General features: G+C 41.4%; 1 protein-coding gene across 6 annotated transcripts in view; it reads right to left on the bottom strand.

Annotated features, from left to right (window-relative positions):
* The window catches only part of lhfpl4a (LHFPL tetraspan subfamily member 4a), a 36,762-nt gene extending 26,410 nt beyond the window's left edge, over positions 1-10,352 (bottom strand). For 4 of the 6 annotated variants that reach the window (XM_085161110.1, XM_085161111.1, XM_085161112.1 and 1 more), the window contains exon 1: positions 8,192-10,348. In XM_085161110.1, coding sequence (XP_085017236.1) covers positions 8,192-8,597 — 406 coding nt within the window. In that variant the 5' untranslated portion in view covers positions 8,598-10,348. Of the gene's footprint in view, positions 1-8,191 lie in introns of all 6 variants that reach the window. The other 2 variants (XM_085161108.1, XM_085161114.1) reach the window with 2 other exon arrangements.
* Positions 10,353-15,069: the final 4,717 nt, after the last annotated feature.

The raw sequence follows: 15,069 nt of genomic DNA, 5'->3' as shown, positions 1-15,069 counted from the left end.
AGAGATTATTTAGTAATGTATTCTTTGCATTAATCAAAGTAGACTAATTAGAAGCAAACAACTACAGAAAGCTGCAGGCATGTTACCATGCTCGGTATTTTAATCTTATCATGTCCTTGCTAATTGGTGGATTGGGATGAGAAACAGAAAGAAAGTAATTTTACATGTTAAAAAAAATACTAATACTCCTAATAACTTTATTTATAAAGCACTTTCAAACAAAGTGCTGAACGGCTATTTGAAGATAAAAAAGATGAATGAATAAAAACAATACAGTTTAAAAACAGATGAAACAAAAAGGAATAGCAATAACAACCATTTAAAACTTTAGGCATAGAATTAAGACACATAGGACGGGGTGAACAAGCAGGTCTTTAACTTAGGTTTAAAACCCTCCAAAGATGGGCATGAAAAGAAAAAGCATGCTGCCCAATCGTCTTTTTTCTGGCTTTAGGAAGTTTTAGAAGGCCAGAGTCCTGAGATCGGAGATCGGGATGGAACACAGAGGTTTTTGCACCTCTATGTTCCATCCTGTGCTCTCCGATCTCAGGACAGAGAGATACGAACGTGCCAAATCATTTAAAGCCTTGTAGGTGAGCAGCAGGACCTTAAAATCTGCTTGAATCTGAGTTCAGTACAGGGGTGATGTGCTCAAATTTCTCAGCTTTGGTTAAAATGCGAGCAGCTGGATTTTGTACCATCTGTAAACCTCTAAAACCTTTCTTTGGTAACCCAGAAAGAAGAGCGTTACAATAATCAATGCGTGAAGACAAATGCATGGACAAGAAGCTCTTGTCTGATTTTAGCTATGTTCCTGAGGTGATTAAAGGCAGTCCTTGTCTTTTTTACATGACCTGAAGGAGAGCACTGCGTCAAACCACACGTCCCTGCAATTTATGACATAGTCATCAATTTTCATGGAGAAGCTTTGGGACAAGTACTGAAATTTTTTTGGTCCAATGACCATCAAATCTGTCTTTTCAGCATTAAGAAGCAGTAAAATGATCAGTTAACCAGCCTGCAGATAGACGAGCTTCTAATTTAGACACGTCAGCACAGTTTTCTAGGGTTAAAGGAACATATAGCTGCAGGTCATCGTAAGAGTGAAAGGTTACATTAAAAGAACGTAGAAGAAGAGGCAGCAGATAGAGAGAAAACAGCAATGGGCCAACTACAGAGCCCTGAGGGACCCCATGCCTCACAGCACAGGTCTCAGAGAGATCATTCTTAAAACTAACAGTCTGAGATCTCCCAGACAGGTAGGATCTCAGCCATGATAAAACATTTCCCGTAACTGTTAAAATGTTCTAGCCTAGCCAATAAAATACAGTGATCCACAGTGTCAATCGCAGCAGTAATAAAACCAAGGTGCGATCATTGTCTGCATTTACCAGCAGATCATTTACAACTTTGATTACAGCTGTTTCTGTGGTTGTTGGGTCTAAAAGCAGGCTGAAGTGGCTCAAACAGTTTGTTGACAGATGGTCAGTGAGCTGCTTAAAAATAAAAAAGGTAGATGTGAGATAGGTCTATAGTTTGCAACTATGTCAACATCCAGTCCAGGCTTTTTTTAATATCAGTACTAACACAGCTGATTTTCCTGCTCCTCACATACAAGGTCTTAAATAATCAGGCCCCATCTTATCTTAATGACCTTGTAGTACCATATCACCCTATTAGAGCACTTCGCTCTCGCTCTGCAGGCCTACTTGTTGTTCCTAGAGTATTTAAAAGTAGAATGGGAGGCAGAGCCTTCAGTTTTCAGGCCCCTCTTCTGTGGAACCAGCTTCCAGTTTGGATTCAGGAGACAGACACTATCTCTACTTTTAAGATTAGGCTTCAAACTTTCCTTTTTGCTAAAGCATATAGTTAGGGCTGGACCAGGTGACCCTGAATCCTCCCTTAGTTATGCTGCAATAGATGTAGGCTGCCGGGGGATTCCCATGATGCATTGAGTTTTTCCTTTCCAGTCACCTTTCTCACTCACTATGTATTAACAGACCTCTCTGCATTGAATCATATCTGTTATTAATCTCTGTCTCTCTTCCACAGCATGTCTTTATCCTGTCTTCCTTCTCTCACCCCAACCAATCACAGCAGATGGCCCCGCCCCTCCCTGAGCCTGGTTCTGCTGGAGGTTTCTTCCTGTTAAAAGGGAGTTTTTCCTTCCCACTGTCGCCAAAGTGCTGCTCATAGGGGGTCATATGATTGTTGGGTTTTTCTCTGTATCTATGAAGCGCCTTGAGGCGACTTTTGTTGTGATTTGGCGCTATATAAATAAAATTGAATTGAATTGAAACAGGCAGGGAAAACTCAGGGATGTTTCTGCAGTTCACCTCAGTAACCACAGAGAGGGAGTGATTATTGCTTACAAAATGCTTTTACTGGACAAATACATGCAGTTCAGAGTTTCCTGCTCCCATGGCCAGTCTGTCAAAAAAAATAATAAAAAAAAATCTCCTTCCAGCCTCGCACCTACTAAATACATGGGGAGAGACTAATTAGCAAATCCATGCCAAGTGTGCACTCTCCCCAACGGACACCACAACCTTAGCCATCTTGCCCAACCGCTCCCTCCTAACACCAAGCCACAAACCACACCCCCTCATCACTACATTTGTAGCACAAATGCAATTTCTTTCTTCTTTTTTTTAGTAGTCCAAAGAGTCCTTCATGACCGCATCTGTCGGCCTATGCATCATCAATAGGGGGCTCACCTCAAGGCACACTTCATCACTGTCTTGCTGTTCTCATATATGTATTCATCTTTTTCAGATTGTACATCTGCATAAGACATGGTCAGAGAAAAGGACGTATTACTGTAATCACATTGTATTTATCTGTAACCATAATTATTTATTATTTGGGTTACATAACTGCTTTAGTTTGCTGGTGTGTGGCAGTAAAAATATAACCAAAATTGCCACAATGAATAATTTGTCATTAGTGGGAACACTATGGGCAGCAGACAGGACTTTAACAGTGTTAAACTGGGAAAAAAGGAATAATATAATGTGTCAGTCAAATATTTGTAAAGAAGACTAAAGCAGGAAACATCATCATTGTCAGTAACTGTGCTATCATAACTGAAACTGCTGCAGTAATTTTAACTCAAGCTTCTGTCTTTGACCCGTTTGATTGGCTAACTGGTGACTGACCGCTCCATTGCTCCACAGACCAGTGTTTAATAGCTTGTCCTTCTTAGGCTAACTATAGCTACACCCCACAATCACCACACAGATACTGATCAAGATGCCAGCATTCAAGTTGTGACCATTAGCACTTAATGTTAAAATGCAGTGATAACTCATTTTTCATTGTGATATTACAGGAAGATTATCATGCGTCTTCTAAAAAGGTACTCAGCATTTTCACCAACACTAATGCACCGAGAGCAAATACAGACCCTTTACCATTTAATGCACTCAGCTCTCTTGGTGCTGAGTGCATTAAATGGTCTGTATTTGTAAAGCGCTTTACTTGGTCCTAAGGACCCCAAAGCGCTTTACACTATACACAATCATCCACCCATTCACACACCCATTCACCCACTGGTGATGGCAGCTACATTGTAGCCACAGCCGCCCTGGGGCACACTGACAGAGGCGAGGCTGCCGGACACTGGCGCCACCGGGCCCTCTGAATGGTGAAGTGTCTTGCCCAAGGACACAACGCCCGAGACTGTCGGAGCCGGGGCTCGAACTGGCAACCTTCCGATTACAAGACGAGCGCCCAACTCTTGAGCCACAATGGCCCCATTAGTGCACTTACACATTTTCACTGGCTTCCAGTCAGTCCTAGAGCAGTTTTTGAGTGCTGCTGTTAGTTTATGAATCACTTAATGGCTCGGGGCCAAAATATATTTATGATGTACATAAATAACAGTCAATTAGCCCTGAAGGAAGCAGTCAGATGGTAATGCTTCCAGGAAACGGCATTTTTCTGAATATACGGGAACTTCTTTTGTGACCTAGAACGCTCTTTTACCATTTGTAGATTGCAGTAAAACTCTTTCTTTTTACTGGATGTTCAATTTGCCTCCTACCTTGTTTGTTGTGTATATTTTGTACCTTTGTATCTTGTGGCTTTAAGTTCTTCGTTATGTATTCCAGTTAAGGCCTCCACCCTTGTGTCTTTAAGTTTAAATGCGTTAGTCTTGTCACTGTGTGGAGTAAAATTAGTTTCAGCTGTTTCTTGTTCCCTTATTGGACCTTAGATAGTTTTTTCATCACCCTAAAACAAATGATTTGCTTTTTGCTTTCAATCTGGCTCTTTGCATTTGGGTCCTCGCACTTGCTACACCCGACAACTTATGACAGGTCTGCCCATCTCCTCTTTGTTGGTGTGGTCTTTTTGTGCTGTGAAGCATTTTGAGCAGGACCAGCCTCTCTAGGCTGCCACAGCTCTGCACTGTCCACAGCCAACTAAAGCAGAGCTGCACCACAGAGCTAATTAAACCATTATCTGCACGCTGCCCCAGAGTCTTCGGCTCGACTCCAGTCCCATCAGGATATCACAGACACGTGAAAGCAAGAGGAAAGAAACCTCTTCCACTAGTAAAAGGTTAGAGGAGATGGAACGAACAACAATGAGTTTGAATGCTTTGTAAAATGCAAAGAAATAAAATGCAATGAATTTATATTTTGGTCATACTAAAACATGGAGAATATATGTAAACAAAGATAAAATGCAATAGATTATTTTTTTTAATTTGATGGAAGCAACAGGTCTCAAAAAAAGTTGAGCCATGGACGTGATTACCGCTAACAATGCCTGAGAAGAGCAACTTCAGACATTCAGGAATGTTGTTCTTATGCAATGTAGGATTCCAGGCCTGGATTCTGTGTTTTGTTTTTTACTTCATCAAACTTGTTTTCACTGAGTGAAAGGTTTGAATTTCAGGCAGGCCAGTTCAGCATTGTCTTGCTGAAATATGAAGGCCTTATGTGGCTCGAAAACCTCTATATACAAATGATATAAAATTCAAATTTCGATTTGTCTGACTACAGAGTAGTTTTCCTACTTTTCCTCCGTTTATTTTAAACACTCTGTGGGCCAGAGACGATGGTAGCATTCCTGGATGTTTTGTTGACGTATGGCTTCTTCTTGCATGATAGAGCTTTAACCTGCATTTGTGGATGAAATGGTGAGCTGTGTTCACATACAATTGTCAGAATCATGCCTGTTGTTTACAATTTCATACTGAACATTCTCAAATTGTACCACAATTTGTTTATGCATTTTTCTCTTTTTTTGCAGAACTTTTGCTCATCTGTACTTCTGAGAAACACTGCCTCTCTAAGATGCTTTTTAAATAAAACAATTATCTGCACTCTTCCTCCAGCTGTACCCGTCTTACACACTTTTGTTGTCCCGTCCCAAGTTTTTTGAGACCTTTTGCTACCATTAAATTCATAACAAGGTAATGTTTTTCTCAAAATGATAAAAAAATTAACTTATTAAATAGAAGACCTTTCTGTGTCAGGAAAAAAATTGGGGTTTATGACTTGATTATTTGCAAATCACTGCATTCTGTTGTTATTTTACTAAATATCCCAACACATTTTTGGAACTGGGGTTGTAAAATAAGGACACTACAAACAATATATATATAGCCACTAGGATAAATAATTCAGCATGAACTAATTTCTTTTAAACAGAAGATCTGACCTTCCAGTATCCAGCTCTTGTAGTAATGACCACATTTAGTCAGATTGGGGTACTGGTGATGATTTGGGTTCACTGGTGTGATGTTGTCCCCGTTTTCTTTGTGGTTAACTTTAAGGAATTAATGAAGAAAAGCAATGTGCCAAAGTCCATGTAAGTCAAAAGAGAAAATGAGGTCAGACTAAGTCATTAACTTAAAGAAAAGTCGTAATAAATTAAAAAGAACAAACAAACCAAAGTCACCTTATCTGCCGCTCCATGTGGGACTAAAAAGAGTAATAGTGTGCAGTCCTCATGTAATGTGTGCCAACTTGGCACAAGGAGCAAAGAAACTTAGGAACCAATCAGCAATGAAAAAAAAAGATGAGGAAATGAGGTGGTGAAGTGTGGGTGGGGCTACAAGGCAACAGGGCTGACTGCTGCATCAACACAAATACAGTGACTATTGACAAACATGAGTATGTCCTTTACCATCGTGGACCTTTAGTATATGTTGCAGTTAATAAGTTATCATGAGCAGGATATATCATTTCTTATGGCTAAGCAAGCTCTTCAAAGTCACACTGTTTAAATGGCACCAACAGAAATGTCTTTGAAGCTGTGTGAATATTTCGTTTCCAAGAAGAAACTGTTTCCATAGTTTTATCCTGTTTTTTTGTGGATCCAGGTAGTGCTGGAAAACGGTCTATGCTTACAAAAGGTCCCAAGTCCATTGCAATCTATGTAGGCCGGCTCCAGCTGCCAAATAACTGAGCCAGCAATATCTCCTCCCAGTTAACGTCAGTGCTTCCAGACCAATTCACAAATATACTCTTCCCCAAACACATACACCACACTAGACCCCATGTTTTCATAAAAAACACGCACATGCATAGAAATTCAGACTTTTAAAAACTAAAGTGAGGAGTTCTGAAATAATGATGCAATCATGCAACAAGAGTATCAACAAAAGCCAAACCTCCAACACAACTATCACCGCTATCAACACTCACTGAATTTTTAAACCAATTTGAGACCAGTTTCAGGTGCATCACGTCCAGTTAGTGTTTTTTATGATTAGGAATCTTCTAGGGGATTCTTGATGTTACTGAGCATGTGGGACACACTTGTAGACGCCACCTGAAGTGACACAATCTGTTCAACAGTCTGTGATGGGAGAGCTTTTTAAAGCTCACACAAAGAGTTGTAACCGAGATCGCAAACACCTCTGGGTCTAATCTGATTATTGATATGAAAGATTATTGTTGTCTGGGCCACATTTGGCTAAAATGCCACAACACACCCAGCATCTGGTGGACATGAGAGGAAGTCAATCAGCCAACGTCAATGGCCAAAGCCAAATGTGGCCCATAACAAACTGCAGATCAAATTTAGGCCAGACTTGGTATCATGTGTTTCACATACAGCAATGCTGTGACTCAAAGCACCACTCCAAGCCAGATCATAGGCTGTATATAAATGTCATACTTTCCATTTGGAGCCTCAGCATGCGAGTATTGGCCACTATCATTTTTTTGTTTGGGACCAGAATTGAACATATTTGGATGAAGGAGTGGGGTTCTAACTTTATCATATAGGATCTTTAACCAGCTGATACTTCTATACCAGAACTTTATTCACAAAACCTGAAGCACAAACTTCTAGGATGATCTGAACCACACACCATTAATTAATTAATTAATAAAGCATAAATAAATCAAAGCAGCCATGACCTTAACTCTATTTAAATAGATGAAAATTATTAGGAAATTAGGAAAGTGAATATTATCCATTGAGTCCTGTGCTTTTAAAACCAGGCTGTAAAAATGCTTTTTAAAGCATTTTTAAAATAGGAGTCAATACGCACTCAATCGCTTTTGGAGGCAGCTTCAAGTGCCAATTAGAAGAACTGTAGTTTTTGTCCCTCTGCTTCATTTTCCAATCCTGGAGGTCACAGAAAAAATGATCAGTCACTGACAAAACTGAAAAGCTTCATCAGCTTAATGTGAAGAAGAAAAAACACTTTGCACTGCACTCAGCACTGATGGGAAAGACTCCGTGTAACCCTCTCAAGTCAGCTCTACATGCTGTTTGTTCTGGTTTTGTATATATGAATGAATGAATGAATGTAGATCACACATAATGTTGGCTAATCTTGTAGATATAACAACAAACATAGAAGCTGTGATCTTTGATTCAATGCTGCTGAAGGCCTTTCATTATCATAATTCCATATATTACACTCTGACACATTATTTTAACTAGCCTTATGTAAATCAGGATGATGGGGTTCTTGAGGAAAGACCCAATAATAGCCAAAGGCTGGGATAAAGAAATTATTTTAACTCTGAAGGGATGATCTCTATTCTATGTGACCTCCCCCAAGCATTCATCCTGCTGCACTCACTCTGTTGAGGACCTGGTGACACTTTTTGACAACGACACAAAGTGTGGGTAACACAAGAGGACCCCGTTCTCCTCAAGCCTGGGAAGACTCAAATCCCCCCTCTACCTCAAAACACACCGAAGTGACTTCCATTCATACCGCATAGCAGCTGCATCCAGGCGCAGATCTTGTAGACCGTGGCAGTGTTGCAGAAGAAGAAGAGGGCGAAGCAGCCGATGCAGGTGATGATGAGCACCATGGACATCAGCACGAAGAACGAGGCCGCCTTAAAGGCTCCTGACGGGATGGAGCCGAATTCGGAGAAGCTGCCCTGGCACGAGAATTCCCGGTTGGAGTTCCCGTTACCCACGCAGTAGTGGAACAAACCGAAGTAGCAGGCTTGAGGTGTGTTGATGCTGTCACCAATCCAATAAGGCTGGAAGAACACCACCACGTTAATGATGGCCAAGCAGATGGTGAAGATGGCCCACAGGACCCCGATGGCCCTGGAGTTGCGCATATAGTTGTCATGGTAGATTTTGGAGGCTTCTTGCGAAGGCAGCATTTTTCTTTCCCACCCCCCAAACCCTCCTCACCCACCGTACACAACAGCGCGCCAACCTGCTATTTCTTCTTTTCTCGAACTAACTTCTTAATCCGCAAGTACAAAGGATGGAAATAAATTTCTATTCTATTGGAAATCTCGGGAACAATTGTCCCCGCATGCAGTGTCTGTTCCCTTCTCCATCCAGATCCTGTTTTCTTTCTTTTTTGTTTTAGTCTCACATCCACACGCCCCACTCCTCCTTCCGTTTTCCTCAGCTCTGATCAGTCACTCAGTCAGCGGTGAAACGTGATTCGGCTAACGGGAAAAAGCTCCCCTCTTCTCCGCTTTTCTCAGTGTGTAGAGAGCGGATGGCCGAGCTCAGAGCGAAACGCTGCGGCCACGGATGCGCATCATTTCAGCGCTTCTCGGGCGAAACGGTATCCGCTCTGCTGCGCATCCAGACCAGGATGTTCGAGCAAAAATAACACAATTAAACTGAAATAAAAACGCTTCAAAACGATGCGCGACAGCAGTAACTTTCACCGAGCTGATGAGGAATCTTTCTGAACATCAGCAGAGATCCAGAAGAAATGCAGAAAGACTCGTGCAGCTTCTGACGTGCTGCACGAAGAAAACTCGCCAAAACACAAAGAAACCCTTACAGCCAAGTGTACGCTGATGGACAAATCAGTGCTCCAACACCGCTGCACACACTGACAACCTCATGACTGTGGTTTTGGATATTCACTTCCTCTCCTCGCTCCCTTGTCCATCTCTCTGCTCTCTCTCTCTACAGCCAAAAGCACACACGCATCACTAATCAAATAAGTGCTGACATTAATAAAGGGCACAAGATGTAAACAGTTCTTACAGTGAAGAAAGACATTTGCAGCTCTCTGCTGTAACCAGCTCTACCCAGGAACTTTCCTACAAACAAAGATTGCCAACCCAGCAGATCGAGGCTCCCGAGATGTTTCTTGTGGTTTCATTCAAAATATCTGAAAATTAACTCATAAATCCATTAACAGAAAATGAAGATCTCCATTAATGTTCAAGACCCGTTTAATCTATTGAAGAAGACTTCCCCTCCTGATAGAAGCAAAAGCAGTCATTATATGACCACTTATTGTGATAGTTAGTTCAAAGGACACCAGGACATAGAAATGCTTGACTATAATCACCATTCACATCTGATTAAAAGTGACTTAAGGATTTGCTGTTTACCACAAAACAATGGTTTTAAACTCCTTTTCTTTTTCTCTAGAAATAATACTTACCACTACACTTGTACTACAGAACTCTCCACTAGATTTTGACTTGGGGTCCTGAGTTTCGTAGATTCTCCTTATATGACATCTCTGATCCCACTTCCCTCAATAGTTTACCACCAAAACCAGCTGAGCCAATTTTTATGCCAGAATTTTACCCCCACTGATGAAAATGTCATTGTCAAAAGAAATGACTACCAGTCTAGACTTAACAAAGAATATTCAGTGTGTTGACACATCCAAGCTACCTAAACTGGGTTTAAGGTTTTATCTACTGCACCTACTAGAGGAATGAAATGTAGCCGATATAAAGGTAGTCATCGGTTGTATTTTGGTAGTAGCCATAATAACAGAGCTGTTAGTTTTCATCTGGTGTGCAGATCATGGTCCCTGTGTGAACTACTCCAGTACTTGTACAGAGATATGACAGCTGTGCAAAATACAGTCGCCAAATTTAACAGGTTCATATTTGAACTCAAACTTACGGCTGGCTTAAAAAGGGACTGGTGTGAGTGTCCAAGCTGATAGAACAGAGACAAATAGGCATTTAAAAAAAAAAAAAAAAAAAGTTTATTGGTTTTTCAATGAAATAAAAAATAATTTTAGACCCATGAAACTATTTAGCTAAAAATATTACCAAGCGCCATTTAAAATACATTGAACTCAGGTGCAGGAAAAATAGAGGGTGATCAGGACGCAAAGAAGATAAAGACAGACATGTGTCACGCCTGGCGTAGCAGACGTGTGGAATGGAGATAAAGACCCAAGATGCGACTGCTAAGTAGTGAGTGAGCTTTATTAACAAAAAGGTGAAATACAGCACAACAGGAAGGGGGGGGGGGGGGGGGGCGAGGAACAGAACAGAAAATACTCAAAACTGGGAAAACTAAAACTTAACACAAAGCCAGAACACGAACGAGGGTACCTTGCAGGGAGACGGAGGAACAAACACGGAATAACGCAGACGAACCAGCAACTACTAAGACAGAAGACACGACTAAAATACACTCAGAGGAGGGATCTCACAGGGAGATTACACACAGGTGGGAGTGATTAACGTGACGAGACAAGGGAGGCAACCTGAAAACACTCACATAAGATGCAGACCTTCACAATAAAACAGGAAACAAACCACAGAATAATAATAACATAAACACGGATCATGACAACATGACTGTTCAAACTAGTTATCCAAGATGCAACAGTGGTAAAAACAAATAACTGAATTGCAAAATACAAAATTTACCAACACTGTTACCAAATGTCTTGATGCATGCTCAATCATCCAGGTAAGGAAATCCCAAAAGTTGTTTCTGTTCATCTGGGAGAAACGTTTCGTCACTCATCCAAGTGAGTGACCGTTGACCACTGGTAATTGATCAATGGTCTTTGATCAATAACCATGAGTACCATTCACAGAGTTGGGGAATGGCTGCAATCACAGCATTGTAAGATGGTGAAAGATACTCTTAGGCCCCCTCCTCGATTCAGAGATGGTCTTTCCCTTTTCTTGATTCCCCGCCAGCGTTCCTCCCTCTCCAGGATGTGAACATCCTCATTATTGAAAGAGTGTCCACTGACCTGTAGGTGTGAATAGACATCTAAACGCTACGTCCAGATGAACAGAATCAGCTTTTTGGAGTGTTACCAAATGGATGTTTGTGGATTCCACCACTGACGCAAAGGTTATGTGAGCATTAATGACTGTCAGAGTTAACTTACAGCTTGGAGGAGACAGTGATCACAACTGAGTGTTTCAAGGTTTATTTACAAGTGGTAAGAAATAGAGAGAAGGGCACTACAGGTGAACTCAGGTGGTGTTTGTAGAGAAGGAGCAACTGTTAGATGTGGCTGGACTGATTCAGAGAATTGCAACAGCTGAGAGAGAGGTGCCGGTGGGCAGGCAGAGATCTGAGAGGCTGGGAATCAATGGAGAGCAGGCAGGGACGTTATGTGGCAGGTAGAGCCTTGAATCCACAGGGAGTGTTTGACTGTGAGAGTGATGAAAGTGTATTTCTACTTGTGAACTCTTGAATCCTTAAGGGAACAGGTTGATTTTCTAAAGGGTGGGAATCAGACTTCAGGAGACTGGGTTACAAGAGAAAGCACCCAAAAAAAACCCTCTAGACTTGAGAGCCAAGTTACCACCACTGTGGACAAACCAACTGTGAGAGAATGGAAGATATACAGCCACAATGTGCACACAGCATGTGAGAAAGTCAAGCGTACCAAGGGTGGAACATGGACCTGCCCAGCTCTCCACCTTAAAGAAGGGAAAACACAGATGAACTCCATACCTGGCCAGATGCTGATAGACTGGGGAAAACTGGTATAACTTAAATTTCTTCATAATATGATTTTAGATAATAAAGTTTGACTAGTTAATTTTATTAAGCAGAACATTAAATAGAGCATAAGGAACACTGTTGATTAAAACACGGCTCATGCAGTGTATGAAAGTGGGCCGATTACATTTGCCTTCATATCTGCACATCAAGTGGTGACAGCTGGATTTGACTTTTACAATCGTCCATATAGATTAATGTCACCACAGCATCATGTCCCCTGGAGAACAAAGCAGTTCTAAGACTAAAGAGACAGATCATGCCAACATAACTGCCATGAGGATTCAGATATAAGATAAACTAAACAGACGGTGTCAGCTCAGCTGGGTTCAATTCTTCATGCTGTCTGTTGCAAGAACTGCTGTTCAGAAATGGGTGCATTCAGTCACGCTCTGAAAAGGCACCCCAACTTCACCCCGTGAAGTATAAATGCCCTGTCCTACTCTGCATACCGTCTGTGTTCAAAAGAACTTGCATACACCATTTAGTTCTACTACAAGAAACTGAAGTCTAAACAATGTCATTTAAATTATGTTATTTTAGTCAGTGTCTTTTGGGTAGAAAAACCTCTGACCATGGACGGCTAGTGCTTCTTATCTCTGCTGCAGGCTACAAACTCCAAGATACATAAGTCACTATCAGCACAACACATCCTACGCTGACTTTATCAATGAGGATGAGAAACAATCTGGGTAACCTAGACTCCAAGATGTTACTAGAACAGAAACTGTATAATTAAAGAAAATCTCTCAAAGCATTTTGATCATGTTAGCATTTTGGCTCCTACCATACTTCTTATTACAGTCTGTCATGAACTGGCTGTGTGGAGGCAGATGAGGACCCAAACGCAAAACTCACGAGAGAAGCTGAACTCAAAATCACTGCTTTATTGCAGGCTTCAAAGAAACAGAACTAAACTGGGAATGCTAACTGAGGCCCAGAAAAGCAGACTGGTTCGGGGAGGAGACGTTGACGACGCGACACTGAACTGAGGGAGACCTGCACATAAATACACAGAGGGTTAACGAGGGAAGTGGGAGCACAGCTGACACAGAATCATAATGACACATGGCAGGAGTAAAACACTGACGGGAGACTGTCAAAGTAAAACAGGAAGTACACAGAGGTGCAGACAGGAGGAGAGAGAGCACAGGCATAATGGGCTGGGGAAACATGGAATAAAATGGGCTCATTGATACACAGAGGGGCACACAGGGGGTAAAAGTCACAAGGGGAAATCAAATAATGAACAACATAACAGAGCAACCCAGGAACCATGGCCTAAATAAGGAACAAAATCCATGAATACTAAGAATAAGGGGCCAACATGGCCCAGGGTCATGACAACCCTATTTGGATAAGACAGTCGAACTAATTTTTCAGGTAATTCAAGGAGGCTTTACTGTAGGGTTTAAACAAAAAATACATTTTTAAGCCACGTTATTTGTTAGATGAATATATTTGTGCTCCAAAAGGCACCAATGCAGTTAAGTATAGTTCAATAACTTGAATTAGCAGAGGTGAGGCTGAGCAGGCAGCTACAATCAGTGTGGCAATGCCCCTTTAAGCTTTATCAGTAATAAATGTAGTAAAGGGCAATCTATTGGAATTAACTTGCTTTGGCAGCTGGCTCAAGTGGATATTTAAGGACACACACGTTACAGGGCCTTTCCCTGTCATGTTTTCCCTGTGCCTGCATGGGTGTCCTCCATTTACTCCATCAACACAAGTTGACCATCGATGGGAGGTAGATACCGTGCTTGGTGAATAAAACATTTTATTAAAATATAGTTAAAATGTCACGTGCAGCAAAAAATGCTTTAGTCAGTAAGACTAAGTACATTACATTATATTTACAGAGATCATTTAAACAAAGCAAATTTACATACTCTGTACATCAAGGAACAGTGCAGCTAAAAAAAAAAACAATTAGAAAAAGACAGCAAAAATCTAAGTGGAGTCAGAAATCTGTCTAAGTGATATGGGCTGAAGTTTTACTCCACATAGTTAGACACCTGTCTAGTTTGTTATCTATAATGAATGCTCGCTGCTGGCAGTGTTTTGGTAGACACGGACCTGCACTAGTCACATCATTCAGGACCTTTTGTTTACTGACAACACTGCAACCATGCACTGGAAAAATTGTCAAGGATTTTTTATGTTGTGTACTGGAAGCTTTAAATAAGGGTTAAAATAGACCGCAGTTTCAGATGGAACAAAGTACAAACAGACAGCACATACCTGCTCGATAATATCAAAATAAAAGCCCTTCAAAATAAAAGCCCCCGCTGTTAACATTGTCCAGTCTATGACAGAGCCAACACACAACCATTCACTCTCACATCCACACCTGCCTGTCAGCAGTTAACAGATCATGCACGTCTTTGCTCCTGTAGCCCTGTCACGTCCAGTGTGGCAGACGTGTGGAGTTTGTAGAAAGGACCCAAAAGGCGGCAGCTCTGGTGCAGGCGAGTATTAATTTACAGGAGTGGGTACAAACAGCAATGGTGGGTGAACATGAAACTGGAAAACCTAAACTGAGCAGAGCTAAGAAAACAAACCTGAACGAAGATGCGGGGAGACGCAGGAAGACCAAGGGGAACACAGACACACCAGCAACGAGGACGAGGTAACACACACCATAAATACACACGGCAGGAATCAGGGGATGGGAAACAGGAGGGGAACACACCTGGAAGACATCACAGCTGACGAGGCCGGGGAAACTTAAACAGAACACACTGACATAAGACAGAGACTTTCACAATAAAACAGGAACGTACACATGCAAGGATGCACATGCATTAACACAGGAATACATGGGCAGAACCGAATAAACACTAAACAGAGGAAGAACAGAACCAAAATCACAATAAT

Source organism: Neolamprologus multifasciatus, chromosome 5 (genome assembly GCF_963576455.1).
Source record: "Neolamprologus multifasciatus chromosome 5, fNeoMul1.2, whole genome shotgun sequence".
Lineage (NCBI taxonomy): Eukaryota > Metazoa > Chordata > Actinopteri > Cichliformes > Cichlidae > Neolamprologus > Neolamprologus multifasciatus.
This window is presented reverse-complemented; position numbering and strand designations above follow the sequence as displayed.